Source organism: Astyanax mexicanus, chromosome 2 (assembly GCF_023375975.1).
Source record: "Astyanax mexicanus isolate ESR-SI-001 chromosome 2, AstMex3_surface, whole genome shotgun sequence".
NCBI classification, from domain to species: domain Eukaryota; kingdom Metazoa; phylum Chordata; class Actinopteri; order Characiformes; family Acestrorhamphidae; genus Astyanax; species Astyanax mexicanus.
Window position 1 is genome coordinate 36,049,627 of NC_064409.1, and position 21,776 is coordinate 36,071,402.

At 35.5% G+C, this 21,776-nt stretch overlaps 1 protein-coding gene across 2 annotated transcripts in view; it reads left to right on the forward strand.

The window, feature by feature from the left end:
* LOC103037814 (protein tyrosine phosphatase non-receptor type 12) overlaps positions 1-21,776 on the forward strand; it is an 81,075-nt gene that overhangs the window by 29,541 nt on the left and 29,758 nt on the right. For both annotated transcript variants that reach the window (XM_007244995.4, XM_007244996.4), the window contains exons 2-4: positions 12,266-12,374; positions 15,159-15,235; positions 21,471-21,566. In XM_007244995.4, coding sequence (XP_007245057.3) covers positions 12,266-12,374; positions 15,159-15,235; positions 21,471-21,566 — 282 coding nt within the window. The remainder of the gene's footprint in view (positions 1-12,265; positions 12,375-15,158; positions 15,236-21,470; positions 21,567-21,776) is intronic.

Genomic DNA, 21,776 nt, shown 5'->3' on the forward strand with positions numbered 1-21,776 from the left:
CATTTTAGTGGCAGTTTCACAGAACCTGACAACTAATTTTCTTTTCATTGCAGAATTACCCTACTTATTTGATTAGCGCCACAACTTGGAGTACTGCAGTAGTAACTTTAGTAAGTCAAATATAGGGAAGAGTCTTTGGTTTATTGAAATATAGGCATTTTAAACTCCCCATCAATTTCCATAATGTATTTCAAATGAAACTGATACAATATATCGCAATACCAATATTTTGTCCCAGCCTTAATCAACAGTATACCTTTTTTTAAGCATATTGAGTATATTGCCGGACTGTGCATATAATTACAAAGAGCATAATTAGTCATCATTAATTGATTAATGTGCAGAAAAACATGAATAAAAATCCCTGTGCTATGCATTGAAAAGTATTTGAATTGCAGCTTTTTAGGAATCTGCCTCTGCTGATGCATGTTGTCTATGTTTTAAAACATTGCGATAAATATTGTGTATTGTGACAGTGATGCAATATTTTTACCATAATGCTCAGCTCATGAAACATTGGAAATGTGTTTAAAAACTATATCCGTTATTAAAACAATCATATATTGTAACACAAATTATTCATTAAAATTATCGCGATATTTGATGGTGTTTTTGCGATAATACTCTTGGTGATATAACAAAACACTGAATTAAAAAAATTATTTCAAGAATACACTACTGCAACAAAATGAAAATGAATGAAATTAAACGAAATTTATATTTTATTATTGCATACGGTATAATATGGCACACCCCTAACTAAGATATATATAAAAAAATAATTTTATTAGATTTTTAATAGAAGTCAGTGATCCAGAATGTCATGATACTAATAATGCACTCTAAATATCTCCTAGTCTCTAGTAGATATATAATGGGCAAGAAGAACAGTGTAAATTTTTCTTTTGATAAAAACAGTAAAAAGTAGTACCCTGATGTGATAATTAGGGGTGGGTGATATGGCACAATATTTCAGGGTATAATATCCCTAATTGTCACTCTTGTTTGTATGGTGTAACACGACTGCATTCTTCATTGCACGTATGTTGGGTTCAGTGTGCAGCAAGTGTAAAGACTTCTGTTACAAATGTAAGTTCTCACCCGCTGGCTGGGATTCCCCCAGACACACAGTGTCTTCAGCGCAGGAGCATCGAAGACGTGCTGTCAGATAGTTTAGACTGAAGAACTGGTCTCTGGTCTGTTTCTACAGCCACTGTAGTGGTGAGAGCTGTTTGATGTGGTTTTGATAACATGATGGCCTTGCCCTTAGCTGCGAGAAAGTGTGCGTGTGTGTGTGTGTTTGTGTGTGTGTTAGTTTGTGTATGTGTGTTTGTTGTTTGTGTTTGTTGTTTGTGTTTGTTGTTTGTGTTTGTTGTTTGTGTGTGTGTTTGTTGTTTGTTGTGTGTGTGTTAGTTAGTTTGTTTGTGTGTGTTTGTGTGTTTTGTTGTTTGTTGTGTGTGTGTTAGTTTGTTTGGGTGTGTTAGTTTGTTTGGGTGTGTTTGGGTGTGTTTGGGTGTGTTTGGGTGTGTTAGGGTGTGTTAGGGTGTGTTAGGGTGTGTTAGGGTGTGTTAGGGTGTGTTTGCGTGTGTTTGCGTGTGTTTGCGTGTGTGTTCGTGTGTGTGTGTTAGTTTGTATGTGTGTGTGTTAGTTTGTGTGTGTGTGTGTTAGTTTGTGTGTGTTAGATTGCATGTGTGATTGAGGTGACCCGAGGGCGTTTACCACCATCGCCAGGCCACGTCCTGCCAACCACAGTTTCCGTGGAAACCCTGCGAGAACCAGCCACTATTCTCACACAGGTCCGGTCGACCAATCAGAGTGCGGTGTTTGTGCTACCTACAAAAGAACCATTTCCTGTGAATAATTCAGGATAAGGGGGAAACACAAGTGCTTACTTATTTAATGGAGGCAGGAGAGTAGGTTAAGCCTCTTGTTCTGAAGGGGCTGCAGTTTAACCAGAGCTCTTTGGCCTGAGGTGAGGAGGGTGATCTGGGGTAAATCGAGTCTGAACAGTAACGAGAAGGTTTTCATTTTGTTGTTGAACTATTTATCATGATCTGAAATTATCTTTAAATTGATTTATCATAATAAACTTAAAAAAATACACACACCCCCTTTAATATATATATATATATATATATATATATATATATATATATATATATATATATATATATATATATATATATATATAAAGTTGACACACCAGCTCAGCCACATTAAGGGGATATTCTCACAAACTCAGTGTTCAGAACTTGTCCTATACTGTTTGCTGTTTATTTGGTCAGAATTACAGTATTTTTACCAGTTTACCAGTCTTTTTTTTTGTTTGCGTTCAAACGTTATAAAGGAATAAAGAAAGTGTCTCTTGCATTCAATCACAGATCAGTCACATCAAATTAGAACAAGTTACAGCTGTAGGCTGCATCTCTAACTCTGCTGCAACAGCCACGCTAATATCTTAACCACAAAACCCACAAGGTGTGTGTGTGTGTGTGCGCGTGTGTTTAAAATATAAATCAGTTTATGCCTTTTATAAACATGTATGCTAATCTTTTATTGATTTAGTTTCAATAAAACTTAAAAGGAGAAGGATCAGAAATCAGAATCACGTGGCATGGTCAGTTTTTATTAACAATGCCAATCCATTTTGGATTTTAACACTGATGCAAGCTCTGGGAAAAAATTAGAGAGCTTTTAAAATGATGAGTTTCTTTGATTTTACCAAATTGAAAACGTCTGGAATTTAATCAAGAAGAAGATGGATGATCACAAGCCAACAAACCAAGCTGAACTGCTTGAATTTTTTTGCACCAGGAGTGGCATAAAGTTATCCAAAAGCAATGTGTAAGACTGGTGGAGGAGAGCATACCAATATGGATGAAAACTGTGAATAAAAACCAGGGTTATTCCACCAAATATTAATTTCTGAACTTGTTTTCTTTGCATAATTTGAGGTCTGAAGGCTCTGCATCTTTTTTGTTATTTCAGCCATTTCTCATTTTCTGCATGTTCATTTTACTCAAACATATACCTATAAATAGGTGATCTCTGAAGTGGTCTCTTAATTTTTTCCAGGGCTGTATATTCCATCTATGAATTGCATATTCTAGTGTCTAAATCCAGTGAGCTCTTTTTTGCTCTTAAGGATTTAGCTGCTGACATAAAATGCTCATATGGTCAAATGGCAGTAGTATCATAAATTGCAATAGTATCTGAGACTATATACTGTCCAAAAAGCTGATTGTGACTGGCCTAATATATGAGAATTAATAAATAATTTGTTGATTAGGTTCATTATTTGTATAATTGAGTATTAATACTAGTATGTACTAGTTTAACCAATATATAGTGTCTGTGCTATAGTCTGTGCTATAGTGACACACAGACTCTCTTAGTAAACTGTTCTAAAGACATATATGTGATGTATGTTTTGGAACAGATGAATTTTCAGGTGTTGAGCTGCTAATCTGTTGAGCACACTGAGGCCTGTGGGCTTTCTGTTCCTCCGGGGACGGACTGAGCTCAGGCGGTCTGTGATGTGGTCAGTTTAGTCATGAGGGCGTTGCCGTGCCCGGTCTCCAAGGAGTCCCGTGGGGGTCTGAGAGGGGCGTGAGGTGGATTTTGATTGGAGTAAAGCTAAATAACGGTCCAATAAGAAAAGAGCTCAGTTTAACTGTGTCACGCCAGTTATTGTTCTGCCCCAGTGCTGAAAGAAACGGAAATATTACACCTCACTCCCTTTCTTTCTCTCTCTCTCTTTCTCTCTCTCTCTCTCTCTTTCTCTCTCTCTCTCTCTCTCTCTCTCTCTCTCTCTTATACACACACACACTTACACACACTCTTTTTTGCCTTACCAGCTCCCACACACAAGCCAGCACCACAACTTCCTGTGTTACGTGGGCAGCTTGGGGGTGGGAGAGAGACCTCACTCTTTTAAAAGACTTCTGCTCTCAGACCTGGACTTAAAAGCTCTCAAACACAGTTAACTTAACACATTGCTATTCACATATTACACTCTAAAATAAAATGGTTATTTAACTTATTCCTTACAATAACCGCTTTTAGTTCAGTAAAGAGTCATGTTTGTAACAGAGACTGTAAAACGCCATTCAGTTACATCAGGCTAAGTTTCTTAAGCCCTTTAGAAAGAGAAGGAGAAAGTTTCTTCACACTCCCATATTTGAAGGACCTTTATTTTTTAGTGAGTGTAGAACCACATAGGGCTGCACAACACTGGGGAAAAAAAAGACTACAGAATTTTCAGCTAGATTTCATTAGGACTCACCAGGAGTCAGTCTTCTAACATGTAACAATAAAAATAGTACTCTATAAAGACACATTGTGTATACAATCATGGAGTAAAATCAAGGATACTGTGCAGATAATCTCCCTGTGGTAGATACATCATAAAAAAAAATCAAAATCCAGCAGAAATAAATTTGCCTTAGTTTGTTTTGCACATTGCACTACACAATATTTATTTGTTTTTTTTTATCAGTTTGATGGTTTTTGTAGATTGCCGACAAAAACCTCTGCTTGGCAAACCCAGTCAGAGAGTCTAAGACCATATTTAATATCTGACCCAGTGGATAGGTCAAGAGCAGCGCCATTTAAAAATGGGCTCAGGGTGGTCCATAAGACCAGGTCTACCCTGGCTACCCAGTGGTGTTGCATCAGCTGAAAAGTTTGAAAAGTCTTCATCCTCCTAGTGTTAGAGCATCGCTATTGAAAGAAGGAGTTCATTTAAACAGGATTTGGGTAATTGATCTTTGAGATTGAGTAGAAAATCTTAAATAAATGAAATAAATGGAAAGAACAATGTTAACAGGTTGGTTAACAAGTCATATCTAAGGTGTTTTCACCAGTCTGTTGAACATTTGCCCAGGGAATAAGTCATATGAGCATCCAAACAGTTTTTCCTAGTATCTAGGAGCCTTCTACGGTTTTAATTTTTATTAATAATAACTTCAGTAGATATGTGTTACAGATGTATAGTGTGAGGTATTAAAAAGCCGTGGTGTTGTATTCAGTCCCCGGCTTGGCTGAGTGTTGGTACAGACAGGCCGGGGGAGACTCTAGCAGGTTCCTGCTTTATTTCCTCTTGTGAAATGCCTCCTGCTCCGGAGCGCGTCTCCATTGTGTGCGCGAGAGTTTACGTAATCGCGGAAGAGAGCGCTATTAAAGCACGTCCTTCTGACTGAATGATTGAGAGAGTGAGACACAGACAATGGGCACGTCCTCCTGAAGTCAGACGTTCGCTTGACGAGAGCAGCATATCCTGCATTTTTTTCTCTCATTGCTGGCGTTCTTCAACAGGCCTTTGAAGGCCTAGTTTGTTTCTCTTTTAAACTGCAAGGACTTTTAACTCTTTACTCTCAGTGAGGAATTTATTAATTGAGCAAAATTGTAGGGCTACTCCAAGTTCACGTGGGTTTAGTTATGTTGTCTAAATTATATAGCTGTATGAAGAATAAAGAGGAGAAAAAACATGTTCACCACACTTGTGCTCGGAGGATAGCCATTGCTGTGGTGCGCAGTGAGTATTAAGGGTTAAGGGCCTAATGCACAAGGGCCTCAGGATAATAGTATAATAGTGGCAGATTACTGAACCCAGGTAACTAACCCACAATCCTGTCATGAATACCCCAGTATTCTAATTCTACACCCCTCTAGACATAAAAAAAGTGATTTAACAACAGTTGTCGTATTCATATTTTTTTATACTACTTTTTTTAATAACTTTTTTAAATGTGTTGCAAATTTCTTTATCACCTAGAAATCATATTACAAAACTTCTGTTGCTAGTAAGAACCTTTTTTATTTATTTATTTATTTTTATTATAATTAAAATTACAATCTCATCAACATCTGTCCCAACAACACCCATCTATGAGTTCATAATAATTACTGATATAATTTATTTTTAAAATGTTTTAATAATACATTTTTAACGTCCCTAGTGCCCTCTTTTTTGCTTAATTTAGCATACTCCAATAAACAAAGATTATTATGGCTTGTGCAAAATTAATGCCACAATAAAAAAGTTTTTATTGTATCCTCTGTGTAAAATTAATCGTCTGAAATGTGCAGTTTTAAGGTTTGTTTAAGGCTCCTCATTTGCTTTTACTTAGGAAATCAACAAAAAGCATAATTTGTTTATAGGTATATAAACACACAATAATAATAATAATAATAATAATAATATAAAAATACTCTATATAAAGTTTGGAGCATCGGCTAAAAGCGCTGTATTTAGGAATGCTGGAAGTAAATGGAGTTGGAATATATGACAAATTTATACTTATTTTTCACTACATACCAAGTCTATTTTTACACTGAATTTCTCTCATAAGCTGCCCCAAAAATCACTATGTAACAAAGCATTAAGTAGTAAGTAAGCCTCCAGGCCTTTAATGTTATTTACAGAGGTGTCTCTTCATTTATTTATTAATGTGCTTCTCAAACACTGAAGGAGTTCCCACTCGAATTACACAACAACTTAAGGCTCAACAGGATTTATTTATTTTTTACCTTTTTTAAACTTTTAACTGAATTTGCATCTGATATCAGATGACATGACCGGGGATGTTTCACAAAGCAGGATATTTCATTCGGTTTGGGTAGATGAAGAAAAAGCCAAGTAAGAGGGACAGAATGTCCGATATGAGAAGTGATCAGGGTCATTTTTATTGGGCAAGATTCTCGTTTGACCTGAAGTTTCCAGCTGAGTGAGAAGTCCAGCTTTGTGAAATCTTTGCATGGAGAGACTTTGAAACTCTAAATTTAGTCCAGTGTTTGCTGGTATAGTTTCAAGGTGGCCTTGAGGACATTTTATTTTTGAATGTTGTTTATTAGCTTTTAATTTTGCATTGTTGAAGAGGTCATTGCACTGGAAGTAAACGCTGACTGTGACCAAATCCCCTGTGAACTTGATTTACTGCTTAGCAGTGAGAAAGAGGAAATGAGGGCATGAGGAGGCCAGTTCTGAGTCTCGGTTTTCATTTTCATAAAACGTGTTTAATATCTATCTTTTTCATCCAGGGCTGTCATGATGTCATGATGGACAGACTCATTAGCTCTTTTTGCTTTTATTTATGTTTAGTTTTAATGAGATTTTTCATGTCTTACTGGGGGTGGATAAAGTGGCATAAATATAATCTCAGCAAGCTCAAAGACATCTTGGCGATAAATATGTCACCGTAATATTGGTTTCCGATGTGATAAACTGGGCAAAAATGGTACTAGCACATTTTTAAGTGAACTCCTATCAAGTTATTATATTAAATATTGGTAACATTTAAAATTAAAATTGTATATTTATCATATGAGCATTTGCCCAGTAGTCTAAATCAGGGTCTTGAGTGTTAATAAAATGTAATTTGGACCCATAATAACATATGATGTACATTTACATTCATAATGCATGCCCTTAAATTAGTTATGTACCTGATCTAGGATTTGTATCACATATGAAAGTGATACATATCTCATTTAAAAAGATTTGACATGTTTTCACATCCCTGAAAAAAAGTCAGATCTTTGTTATAGTGCTGGGCGATTATGGCCTAAAAAAGTAATCTTTGATTTGTTTTCACAAAAAATCAGATTTTGTTCCCCCCTACTAAAAATTAAACTACAGATGACAAAGAAATGGTTTAAAACTAGGTTTAACTGTGAAAAAAAAGTTGCACACTGACAGACAAGGGATTATACTTTAGAATGCGTGTTTGTGACTGAAAATTGAGAAATAATGCAGTCAGGTCAGAGAGGAAGCTTTGAAGGAGAGATTATTATTGTTTTCCACAATAGATCACGGATGCTTACGGAGAGCGATGACACTGCAGTTTTTAGAAATATTAGAATTTATTTCTAGCTAAATAAATGCTTTATCCCACCGGGTGTTTGTGCAAAAGTGCTGAAACTTTTTATGGTATGAGCTCAGTTCTCGGAATGGTTAGAAAATATGCACGGATTGGTCTGTGGGAGGCACTGGTAACCAAGGTAAGACAGATAAATACTTCAGAAATTAGTATATAGTATATTTTAGATTAAAAAGATAAAATGTCTGTACGAAAAATCACGATTACTTCACTTTAAAATCGCATTAAACTGTAATTCGTATTAACTGAATTAATCATGAAAATTGTCTAGCACAATTTCACTTTACAAAAATCTGGTTTGAATCATTTCACTGGAATCATGGATAGAGGTTGGAATCAAATGGTATTTCACAATACGATATAATCATAATACATCATGGTCATGCACGATGACCATGATGTCACAATACTGTCATTCTGTATTACTCAATATATCGCAAGACAGTTCTCTATAGTAGTTCATATATATATATATATATAGTAGGCATATTTTTTTACTAAAGAGGATAAAATACTCTAAAATAAGCAACTACCAGGAATTTTGTAATTAATTGGTGTCAGTTTCACAGAATTTGACAACCAATATTCTTCACAACAGGTTCACCCAATTCATTTAATTAACTTCACCATGAAGTAATGAAGCAGTAAGTCAAACTCTGGGGCGAGTCTTAGGGAGATTAGAGCGCCTGTTTTAATAAAAAATATTGATTTTCGATGCTATGTTTTACGATCGAAAGAGTACAGGATATTGCAATATCAATATATTGTCCCACCCCTAATCACTGAATGTAAATAGTGTGTAATGTAAATAGAATATGCTTTATATTGAGTAAAATATTTGTCTGGTAAATCAGTCTTAAAAGATATCTCTACTGATACAGTCAGTATAGGCAGCCCTGCTTTATTTTTTCAAATTATTCTGAGCAGCTACTGTTATAGTTAACTGTAAAATATATATATATATATATATATATATATATATATATATATATATATATATATATATATATATATATATATATAAATAAAAGCTCATAAAGAAAGTTCAATAGCTCAAGCAGCCACGGGACATGTGCTGTGGAAATATCTTATCCACCAGTCGTAAGGTCTTCCTTACTCAGCCGTCTAAAATGTGAATTGTTTGTTTCGCTTGGCAGTGCAGAGAGGTGTTTGTGGTTTGTGTGTGTGTTCTTGTGTGTGTTTTCTTGGCCTTGACCCCCCCTCCGTCTTGTGCTGCATAGAGTTACTACGCTGATGAAAATTTAATTCACATGAGACCAGAATAACTGTAACGTAATTACTGTATGGCTGAGAGGGTGCTGTTTTCCAGCAAGTGCTCGGCCTGCAAGTACAACCCTCATCCCCATCTAAGACATTAGCATTCCCTGTCCTCTCCCACCCTCCCCCCTCCCCCACAGGCCAGAGTAATTAACACTGAGCATTGATGAGCACAGCTCACCAAACTATTACTGCACTCAGTGTGGATATAAAGGCTGCCTGAGCAGCACACAGTTTTAAATTCTACCATGCTGCACTGTTGTGAGTGCTTTAAAAACCTAAATGTAACCTGAACTGTTAAAGAACTACTCAGCCCATACAGTCTGCACAATATATGGCAATAAATCTGGAATTAAATAGAGATTGAAACGTTGATTGGCTGTGCATTTGTGTCAGTAGATTTTCATCCAAAATATGTGATTGGCGATCAGTCTAGATTTCTTCGGTTTAGTTGATTCTGAGAGCCGATCAAATCGCATTCAAAAGTTATAGGAGACATATCATGCAAAAGTTATTTTGGATGAAAACCTCGTACATTACAGTGCAGGTTTAGCTAACAGACTTCGTCTGACAGAGGAATCTGTAACTACTCTGTGGCAAGTCAGCAGATGAGGGAGTTAAGCATGAACTAGCTTGTTTGGGTTTTGCCATTCAGCACAGGCTAACATTAAGGTGTGATAAACACTCAGCATATACATGGCATGGCCAGCAGCTGCTTATTTGCGTAAAAGTGACTGAGCCCTTTAATGTCTGAAAGGGACTAATAAACCCTAGGTTTATTATTTAAACATTTATCATGATGCAGAAGCAACTACAAAAACTGGTTGAGCATAACAGTTTAGCCTGTGGAGCCACACAGAGTCCTCTTTTAATTATGACAGCATTATAGGCCTCTCTTCCTGTCACAATAATTATGTTATCGATTTATTGCACAATATAGGAACATGCTTTCAATATTATCCTTATGTTTTCTATGCAGGAAAATCTCTGTTTTAAAACTCTGTTTGTATTTTATGTTAGATATCTGTAAAATATATAAAGTCTATTCCAATTCCAATATCTGAATAAACTGTTCTTCAAAAAGGTGAAATAGCTTTGTTAAGCTATTATATTATTATTAGTAGTAATTATGGTCTTTAATTGACAATAATATAATTTATCCCATGTTAAATGTTTTTGGAACAACATATTATTCAATCAAAAATAGTTATCATGGAAAGTAAAGAACTGAATGCTAAATTGGAAAATGGCCAGGAAATATTAATTGTGGTTGGTTTTGAGAGAAAAGCAATTACAGTAAAAAAATATATAGGATATTTTTTATACATTATACATTTTTTATACATTTTTTCTACATTATAGAAGATTTCTTTTAAAACTCTTTTTCTAACTTATTTTTTGTAAATGATTCAGTTCAAGCATGTGTTCCCCCGTTACTTACGGATAGTAATGAAGTTGCAGAGTCCAAACACAATACGGGAAGTTGGATTCTTCTAGAAGGTCTTAAGCAGTAACTTAAGGCAGATTGCTTCACAGCAGTGCAGCTTTGCTTTCTTTTATCTAATAGAAAACGTGTGGCACATTGTTCAGTGTTAAAAGTGTGGCACGTTCAGTTCACAAACAGAAGCAGAGGCAGAGCTTTTGCACAGGCCCTCGGAAACCAGACCGCCCACGCCATTTTTCTCACAGAAGAAAAGCTAGAAAGAGAGAGGAGAATAAAAAGAAAGAGCAAGAATAAGAGAGACACACAAATGAAGTTTGGTAAGAAGTATTTAAACTTTCTCGTCTGGAGGACTGCAGTTTTGGAAAGCAGTACTCTACTTTAGGGGTGTGTAAAAAATATCAGTATATCAAAGTTTTGCAGTATTGTGTTTTGCAGTACTGTATTGATTCTCGAAAACAAATTATTGGTTGTTTGTCAGATTGCAAAGAATTGTTGATTTATATTGATCAATATTCAGCTCTTGAAAAAAAAAAATAGAGACCACTTAAAAATTATGAGTTTCTTTGATTTTACTTTCTGGAACATAATCAAGAGGAAGATGGATGATCACAAGCCTTCAAACCAAGCTAAACTGCTTGAATTTTTTGCACCAGGAGTGTCATAAAGTTATCCAAAAGCAGTGTGAAAGACTGGTGGAGGAGAACATGCCAAGATGCATAAAAACTGTGATTAAAAACCAGGGTTATTCCAACATATAGTGTTTTTTAACTCTTAAAACTTTATGAATATGAACTTGTTTTCTTTGCATTATTTGAGGTCTAAAAGCTCTGCATCTTTTTTGTTATTTCAGCCATTTCTCATTTTCTGCACAAAAAAACCTGTAAATGACAATATTTTTTATTTGGAATTTGGGAGAAATTCTGTAGTTTATAGAATAAAACCACAATGTTCATTTTACTCAAATATATATATAGAAACTGAAGTGGTCTCCCAATTGTCGTATGTTTGATATATCAATTATATATAATAAAAAAATATATATTTAACCTGGTTTATGTCGGTTTTCTCAGTCTGATATCCAGACCTTAAATCAACATTGTGATCAATGAAATATTTTACTGATGGATGGGATGGATGGGGTGGGGTCATGTGACTGCACTTGTGATACTATGTTCTTAATAGGACAGAACGAACACATAGTATTAAAAGAAATTATAAAATGTATTAACAGGCAACGGTTTTTAATGATTTCAGAGATTCTGCATATTTGTTGTGGACTAATTGTCCAGCTCTAATCCACAATATGCACAGAAATACATACTGCATAGTACATTGTGATGTAATGTCCTGTGTGTTCTCATGGTGGAGGTCGCTCTGGATCTCAGTGTAATCCCACAGGGCCGTTTTTTTATGTCATAAGCCTGAGTGGGGTCTGTCTGCACTGAGAGCATTCATCTGGAGTAAAGTGAGAGGCCCTCAGAGAGCCGTTTAATCATGGTCACCCTCTCTGTCTGAAACACTATCATTACACTGTCTTCTCTCCCCCACTGATCCCTGCTGTTAAACATTATTCCCCTCATGATCCATACACTAAAATAAAACACCACTGCTATGAACGCAAGCTGACACTAATGATTTTTATCATTTTCTCTCCCTCTCACAGAGATTACGAAGATTATCAACCAAATACAGAACAGAGAAGATCTTCCCCACTAACGTTGGTGAGAAAGAGGAAAATGTGAAGAAGAACAGATATAAAGACATTCTGCCGTGTAAGTAATCTATGCAGTGTCGAATCTTTCATGGTTGTTTTTCGTGTTGGTGTGATGCATGTTTCAGTGAATCATGGTAATGAGTTTCAACATATTTCTGCATGAGTCAAACTACTGTCAGCTTCCATCTGTTTATAGAGTGGATTTCAAGATGTATTTATGGGCCATTCCACCGAATTAGTGCAATATGCTTGTTTTGACTCAAAACATGTACTGGTCAATCTCAGAATGCTTTGCTTAATTTTTTACAGTGTTTCTAGTCGAACATTTTTCTCAGTTCTGTTGCCAAAACACGTGATATTTAAAAAGCCTGTTTAAAAGCAAGTCCAATAGTTCATGTGATTTTCTTTCAAGAAAGCCTTTTTTTAAGTAAACGTTACACTAAGAAAAATTAATGAGAGAACTTAATTTTGGTCTTCTCATGATCTTCTGTAGAACCAACTGATGTAACTTCCTGTTGTAGATGTGACTTGTAGACTTGTAGGGGTAATGCCATACGGTAACAGGAATCAGTGAAATCCACAACTAAAATGTGTATTTTAACTTAAAAATTATGGATTTATTCTGAAAAAAAAATAGTTTCAAAGCATAGATGGGATTTGGAGTCACAACAATGCAAAAAAAAATATCTGAAGGATTTGAATAATTATATTTCATGGTAAAGTTTATAGTTAGAGAGTGGGGACGGGTAACAAACGCTATTTTTTCAGTGTTCTAAGTAGTTTTTATGACATGTTTTACATTTGCAGTTAGGTTAATGTACAAGACACTATGCTAATAATAAAACATATTTGAATGGTATTTTGTGTGCACATTTATACATGTAATTTCCTGGGGACAGAAATAGCACCAATTCTGTGAAATATGCCATTTACAGTTTTCACTTTCAAGAAAGCTGCACTCAAACATATTTTATGCATATATATTCTGCATTATGTTTGTTTGTGTTAGTGTTTAATTCTCAACATTTTTAATTGAATTGTGACTGAACAGGAAAAAGAACTACATTTTTAGGTTTTAAAGATAAAAAATAAAAATAAAAATTGACCAGAGTTTAATAATCAAACATGACTTTATTAACAGTGCCATATAGCCCCAAAGTAATATCACAATATTTCAGGATATTTTTTGGAATAACAACATTCTTTAATGCAGTATGAATTAAGAATATACTCCTGCAGCAAAATAAACATTAAAAATTGTATTCATTTATTACTTGAATATAATGTAATCTAATATGTGTTTCATACATCAACATAATATAAAGATATGAAGTATCATGAGAATGTTTGGCGATAATATTGTGTGATGATATACATGATGTATGGCACACTCCTACTATGTAATCAAGATTGAAGTAAAAAGTTAGGCCTGATACAGTTTAAAGTACTACATCATGTTCATTTCTCTAAAGCAAGGCTGGCTAAAATGTATTTTAATATATCTATTGTTATCTATAGATACTGATAGATAGCTATTGTGATAAGTGTCATAACACCCCAGCCAATCTAACCCATATGCTCTGGTCTTGCCCTGCTCTAGCCCATTGGTTTTCAATTTTTTTTTTTTTTTTTATCAGACTTTCTTAAAATATCCACATCTCCAGCCTTGAGTGGGGACCTGTTAAGGGGTACTTTGTGTAGGATTGAGGGAGATAACTGGGTGGGTGGAGTATATTGGAAAATTATGTTAATATATATGTTAATAATAAAATATATGGAGTAATGGAAAATTGTTCATAAATGTAAAAAATGGAAATATGTAATTGTGATTGCTTTGTAACTTGTGTTGCTATACACTTCCAAAATAAAAATTATGAATATATATATATATAAAAAAGATTGAAGTAAAATAAATAATATTGAATATAAAATATTATATAATAATATTTTATAATCTGTTAAATAATCTAATACGTTATGAAAAAAAGAGGACAGTGCATACTGTCAGTTTACACTGAGCAGCTAAAAATAGTTTATTTAAATTGGCCTTATGTAATATTGCATGTCCTGCGATGTGACTGTGGACATCAACATTGTGATGACATAAATTCCATTAGTTCATTTGTCGTGGTGTTCTCATACAATTTAATAATTAGTTATTTTGCTTTAATGCGACACAGAAGTGATATTTGAGGGCTAGCGACCGTTCCACTAATTTATAATATCTCTGTGGAGGGAATATGCATAAGCATATCAGACATAGATCACTTGCATTAATGTATGTATAAAGCATCATTATAGTCAAATCTGATCCAAGCAAAAACTCAGAATTAATCATGATGCTTGTAATTGTGTGTTCAGAAATATCTGACCATAGATCAGTATTGAACACACTGAAATACATATACACTGATGTGAATGAAAGTGCTGTACTTTCTCTCGTGCTCACAGCTCTGTTTGGTTTTAGTTGAGCGTTAGATCAATACCCATTACTATACTTTAAACCAGCCTGAAAACAGCTGCATCTGTGATGCTGTAACTGGAGTAGAAAAACTGACCTGCATACAGTGCGTTTGTAGCAGTCTGGTAATAGCCATTGATCTCTCTGTGCATTTGTGTGAACAGGCCTATTGATGTGCAGTGTTGGGTTAAATCTTTTTAAAGTACACTTTCTCATAAATGCTTTTACAAAAATTCTATTTAGTTTCTGTTTTGTAATTAATTTAGTGTTTAATTAATGTGTTTAATTCGAATACATTGCATGTAATGTTTGTGCTTTCTGTAATGTATTTGTTTCTGGTCTGCTGCACTTTCTCAAATCTTGTCTTTTCTCATCCTTCAGTTGACCACAGTCGAGTAAAAGTCGCATTAAAAACGTCCAATCAGGACACGGATTACATCAATGCAAACTTCATCAAGGTAGGAAAGCATTTTTGTGGCTGTCACTTTGTGCAGGTTTTTGTGTGTTTGTGCGTGTGTGAGTGTGTGTATGTGTGTTTATGTGTGTGTGTGTGGGCGGGCGTGTAGAAGCGGATGTGAAGATAATAGTTAATCAGTTTGTTGAAACACACTTGAGCACTCACACTGCGAATAATGTGACTTTAGCTCATGCTGACACAAGTGTGCAGCGCACAGAACTGCATCTTCACCTTGAATAAAGTGGAATATCCAGCCCAAAATCAATCAAATCAATTTAGAAACTGCATCACCACAGACACGAGGAGTTCAGTCAGCTTGTGTCGGGGATGAGCAATATAGTCAACATTGCAGATCTCAGGATTTTGGGTAAAAATCCTGCTGCTGAAGCAAAGTGTGTTTTAGTATACAGATGTTAGTGACTTTTAAATACTTGAAAATTTGATCTTTATTTGAACAGTATTGAGACATGGTGTAGTAGACTAAATGCATACAAATATGGCCGGGAATTGAAATTCGATACCAAAAAGGCACCGACAGAAATGTCTGTGTGCCGAAAGGGTAAAACAATTTTGGTGCCTATTTCAGTACTTTGCATGAAATGCACATAACCACAAAAACAACCACAAACACACACAAACGTTCACTGTGATCATTCAAATTGTCGACAAGCCGTTCTCTTTCCTCCAACTAATTGTGTCTCTCTCTCATAATTGATATAATATATACAAAAATTAATAATTAATAAAATCCATTTTACTCTACTAAGTAAACTTTTAATCAAAATATTGTCAAATATATAAATTCTATTAATATTTCCATTTCATTTTTCAGCATGTTAGGCAGGGCTGGTATAGTTACAGAGGCTTGATATATTGTATTATTACAGAGCAGCATATTTCAGCTGTTAATGTAAAAAATGTCTTAGAGTGGAGTTACTCTTTAAGACATATTTCAAATTTGAGAAGTCTAGAATCTCCTGAAAATAACCTCTGTGACAGTCTTCTGTAATGATTTTGTGATTTTTATCTTTTTGTCCAATTTCATCTGTTACTGAATGATATCCATTACAGGAATCTTTTAAATCTATGCCAGTTATTGATGTATTCATTTGCTCCTCAGCTAAAATTCAATTGAACTGTACAGTTTAAAATATATGATGAATGTGATTCAGTGTAATTAATTTATATTAATCAATCACAGAGCATGTAATTAATTGGATTTTTTTTTTCTGAAAAGTCACATGTTACAAATCTGAAACATAAATAAATAAAAAATAAATTTGATTTAATAGGGCCCTAGCCTTGCAGAATTTAAAATCTTTCTGCTTTCTTAGGTTTTCAGAAAGATGGTTATAGATGCATAAGAGTTTGGAAAGATATCAAATCAATTAGATATCAGACATTTCACTGTTTGAGAATGTTTAAAATAGCTGCAGACATGACCAGGTCAGGCTGTCCTGGCAAGTTTAGCCTAAAAACACACCACAAGATCCTACAGTGTCATAGCAGGAGATACAGGTAGCTTCCCTAAAGCCTCAGAGAGCTGTTTGGATCTGACTGTGGTGAAATCCCTCACTGTAACAAACAAGATCAAGAGTTTAACAATGGTCTAATTTTAATTTTAGCCATTTTAAGCAGTAATAAATGTGGGTGAATTTACACTCTTAAGCTAGGGTGGGGCCGCCACTTTGGTAGACTAATGCAGTGATGGGTGTCTTTAATGTTGAGTCACACATATGAATGTCTTCTATGTGTTAATTTTATGTTTTAGCTTGAGGCTTTACACAGTGCTCTTCACAGTGCTGCCCAATTTTTGCCTAATCTCCAGTAAGGTCGTATTTAAAATGTCAGTGTCGATATTTCATAATGAATGTCTAGGGCTGATTGTTCCTAAGGGGTGTAGGAGAAGTGTTTAGAATTAGTGAAAAACATTAATGAGCTAACTGTGCACTCCTGAAAAAGAAAAAGAAGAAACGAGTGCAGTTGAGGAATGAGTCAGAACTGTCTCAGAGCTGTAGAGTCAGTGCAGTGTTAGTAGAAAACAGCAGTTTTAACAGATGGAAGATGGCAACCCCTATTTAGCATCAGAAACAGTGAGCCAAGAATATAATATGCTTAATAAAATGTAATGATTCCCTCAGTAGAGAGAAAACAAGTCTATACCACATGTAGTTTTGTGATATTGTGGCGTCACTTTTTAGCACTTTTCGACCAAAATAACTCTATGGTTAATTTATAGTTCCATTCAGGCTTACAGTATTTCCCAAAAGTAAGTATACCCCTCACATTTCGGCAAATGTGTTATTATATCTTTTAATGAGACAACACTAAAGTAATATTAGTCAGTAGTCTGTGTATAGCTTGTATAGCAGTATACATTTACTGTTCTTTGAAAATAACTAAACATCCAGCCATTGATTTCTAAATCGCAGGCACCACCAAAGCTAACCACGAGAAATAGTGGAGATCTGCTCAGATGCTATATGATACATGGACTGAGCTGTGGACCACATTCTTAGAATATATACTTCTGATATAAGTTTGGTATGAAGGATTTTCTCCAACAGAATCAGGTTAAATTCTTTTAATACCCACAAAGAAACAGTGTGTGAGCAGGTCTCCCAAAACTCTTGTCCACACTGTGTTTATTATTATAATGAGATTCCTTAGGTTGTTAGTCATTGTATCTACAAAACAGTAACTTTACTGGAGGAAAGGTAATCCCGTTTTTATTTCAGATCATTTTGGCACATTAACTGCTCTGAAAAAAAATGAGACCACATAAAAATTAAAAACTAAGAATTACTTTCTTTGATTTTACCAAAATTAAAAACCTCTGGAATATAATCAAGAGGAAGATGGATGATCACAAGCCATCAAACCTTGAATTTGCTTGAATTTTTGCACCAGGAGTGGCACAAAGTTATCCAAAAGCAGTGTGTAAGACTGGTGGAAGAGAACATGCCAAGATGCAGGAAAACTGTGATTAAAACCAGGGTTATTCCACCAAATATTGATTTCTGAACTCTTAAAACTTTATGAATATGTACTTGTTTTCTTTGCATTATTTAAGGTCTGAAAGCTTTGCATTTTTTGTTATTTCAGACATTTCATCTGCAAATAAATGCTCTAAATCATAATATTTTTATTTGGAATTTGGTAGAAATGTTGTCTGTAGTTTATAGAATTAAACAACATTGTTCATTTTACTCAAACATATACCTATAAATAGCAAAATCAGATAAACTGATTCAGAAATTGAAGTGGTCTCTTAATGTTTTTTTGTTTTTTTTTCAGAGCTGTGTATTTGTCCCTCCATCATGACATTTGGACATTTGTGACATTTGGTATAAAGAACAAATGTCACAGGCTGTCAAAAAGTAAAAAATAGAACATAAGGTTTTGTGACAAATGGAGCTAAATGCCTCTTGTAAGTAACTGTAATTTGAGCGAATGCCTCTGTATTTCTGTCTGTCAAACCCATTCGTCCATTTTTCATTTACACTGCGAGCTGGTGGGTCTGTGATTATTTGAGTCATGATTAGACAGGAAATTGCAGTGTCTGAGGTATTGTGATTGTAGTCGTGTTGCAGACAGACATGATAAACACAGATAAAATACCATTTGAAAGCCGTCTGCTTCCTCAGAACTCTGTGAGGTCAGTTGGGTTTGTTGTACAGTTTTAGCTCTCTACCAAACAGATAATTAGTCAGATCAGATGTGCAGAGTGAGGCAGTGTATGGACATTGTGTGCCTTCATGTATTCACTAAAGTAACCCCAGTGTTTTTTTAACTTCCTCTCTTTGTTCTGTAAAGCGCAAGCAGAACTGTTACTTGATCGAATGAGTGTTTTTTTTTAATGCTCTAAACATAAAGCACTTTTTATGAGATATGGGAAAATTTGTAAAAAATTAGGATTTTTTTTGCAATATAACTTATAAAAGTCAGACTTTTTATTAAATCTATGAAAAATATGTATAAACAAGATATGTATAAACAAACGAGCACTGGATATTAATCTATACAATTTTTTCTCCTGAAAACTGTTTATTTGAGTAAAGCACTTACTTTATTTATTTATTTATTTACAGTAAGCTTAGATTTCCAGGTCTCCACTAAGGCTAGCCAGACAGCGCTACGCTGAGGAACCCTGGCGGTTTGTCCCGGTTACCTTCTTTAACACGGTAAACGCTCAGACTACAGTCTGATTATACCCGCCTCTGAATGGCAAAAGAGCTAACTAGCAGGGTTAGCAGCTAATGCTAAGGCTGCTCCAGCAGTGCTTGCTGGGTTTAGCAGCAGGTTTTAGTCCTAAATACTCACCTCTGAACTGCGAAAGCGCTAACTAGCACTTAATGCGGCTAATGCTAATGCTGCTCCAGTAGTGCTAGCCAGGGTTAGAAGCAGAGTACAGTCCGATGTACTCGCCTCTAAACGGTTAAAGCGCTAACTAGCACTTAGCACAGTTAGCGGCTAATGCTGCTCCAGCAGTGCTAGCCGGGGGTACGACCAGGCACTCGATTTCTGAGAATGGCAAAAGAGCTAGTGCTTAGTGCGGCTAATACTCCACCAGTCTTGTTGCTGGAAAACTTAACTATAAAACTAAACTATATAATGCTGCACTTCAGTGGAATGGCTTTACTGCTCCTTGACTGGTAAAATTCATACATAAGGTGCACTGATGATTTTTGCTTCTTGTAGTGTGAAAAATAGGGTTCACAAACTCACCAGCCATATCAGTGTTTCTATTCTGTTCCATTGTTTTCATCTTCTGAGGGCTCTGGGTGGTGGTTCAGTGGACCAAAGCACTACCACTATGATGAATGCTGGTTGTAATCCCAGCTCCTGCTGCTTTCTATCAGCAGCTGTGGTCAGAGAGAGCACAGTTGGCCTTACTCTCTCTGTGTGGATAGATGGTTCTGGTGTATCAGAGCTGGGTAGCTGTGCTCTCTTCAGAGCACACTGTCTACCCAGGTATGCTACAGGAGGTGGTGGCTGGCTTCACTAGTGATAGGGGGGAGTCCTATAAAGTGGGTCAGATTTTTGACCTTTTTTTTGTGATACAGTTTTGAAAGTAGTGGAACCTTCACACAAACTCTGACACATATTTAGCTTTCTTTGCTCTTTAAAAGGGGCTAGAAAAACTCCACAGCTCTCAAAGGTGTCCACTCTTTCAGTTTCTCTGACGTTATGCGTACTGCTTTCTTATTCTGCCTGCTTTAACCTTATTTCTTAAGTTCTCATTAGTGAGGGACGCTATAGTTCACGGCCTTTTATAGACATAAACAGACCTAAACGCAACTAGACAAACATAAAAACACTGCTCAGCCTTTCATCACTGCTCTGGAATAAATTTTGTTATTAGACAATTTTTTTATAGTCAGTGTCTCGTTCGTCATGTAAGCTTTTATCTTCTTCTGCTGCTGCTTTTAGCCTCATTTGTTTGGTCCACAAGCATAACAACAGAGCTCCACTAAGCATCTAACAACACAGACAATTCTGAAGCAACTTTGTCTGTCACTTTTAAAGTCAGTGTATAAAACAGTGTTTATGTACACATGTTTATTTTTGAAGCTTGATGTGTGTGTGTTTTCATTTGTAAAAATTGGACACGATGTGAAATGACCTTAAAGTTGAACATTGTTGTACCACAATGATACATTATTGTATTATTGTATTATCATTTTATACACATTATATTTTGTAGGTTTAATTTTCATCAAATCACCAATAAAAATAAGCACTTACCCTTTTTCTTTGCACTGTAGGGCACACTTAAAATCCTTAATTTTCCCAAAAATTGTCAATGCACCCTTTGCCATTCAGAGGTGAAAAGCACCTCTTATGGATGCATAACAACGATTATGCATCCCTACAATTTATGCAGACTATCTGTGGTTGATCTAAATCTAAATGTTTGTGAGATATCAAAATATTTACATTTGCAACACTGACACTGCAGAAAGCTGCTATATGCAAATTCATGTTTTTGAGTGAGATTTGCATCTTGGCCAGTGATGGAGATGAATGATTCTGTGGGAGTTCTAATGAAGGCATTAATGTTCACTGGTACTCTGTGGTGATGTACAATATTAATAGGAAACACAGGACAGTGTGTGTCAGTATATTGACTGTAATATAATCAGTATTTCACAGCCCAACTTTGTGACAAGTGATTCATCCCATGTCTGTTTGTACATATGTGATGTGATGTGGTGGTTTTTTTTGTTTTACAGGGAATAGATGGGCCTGAAGCCTACATCGCCACGCAGGGCCCACTGCCCAACACAGTCATTGACTTCTGGAGGATGATCTGGGAATACAATGTCGCAGTAAGTGGTTTCACTTACACCAGCCAATGAGTTGAAGGCTGTGTTGCTTTGTGTGTGTGACTGTGTGTGTGCGCGCGAGCTGTGCCCACACAGCGGTCTGCTGTTCAAGTAGCCTGTCACTGTCTTTCCCACAGAACCACACTATTTGTGTCCATTTGCATTTACTGGAAATCATGTACAGTATCTTGCCCTAATTTGATTAAAATAATG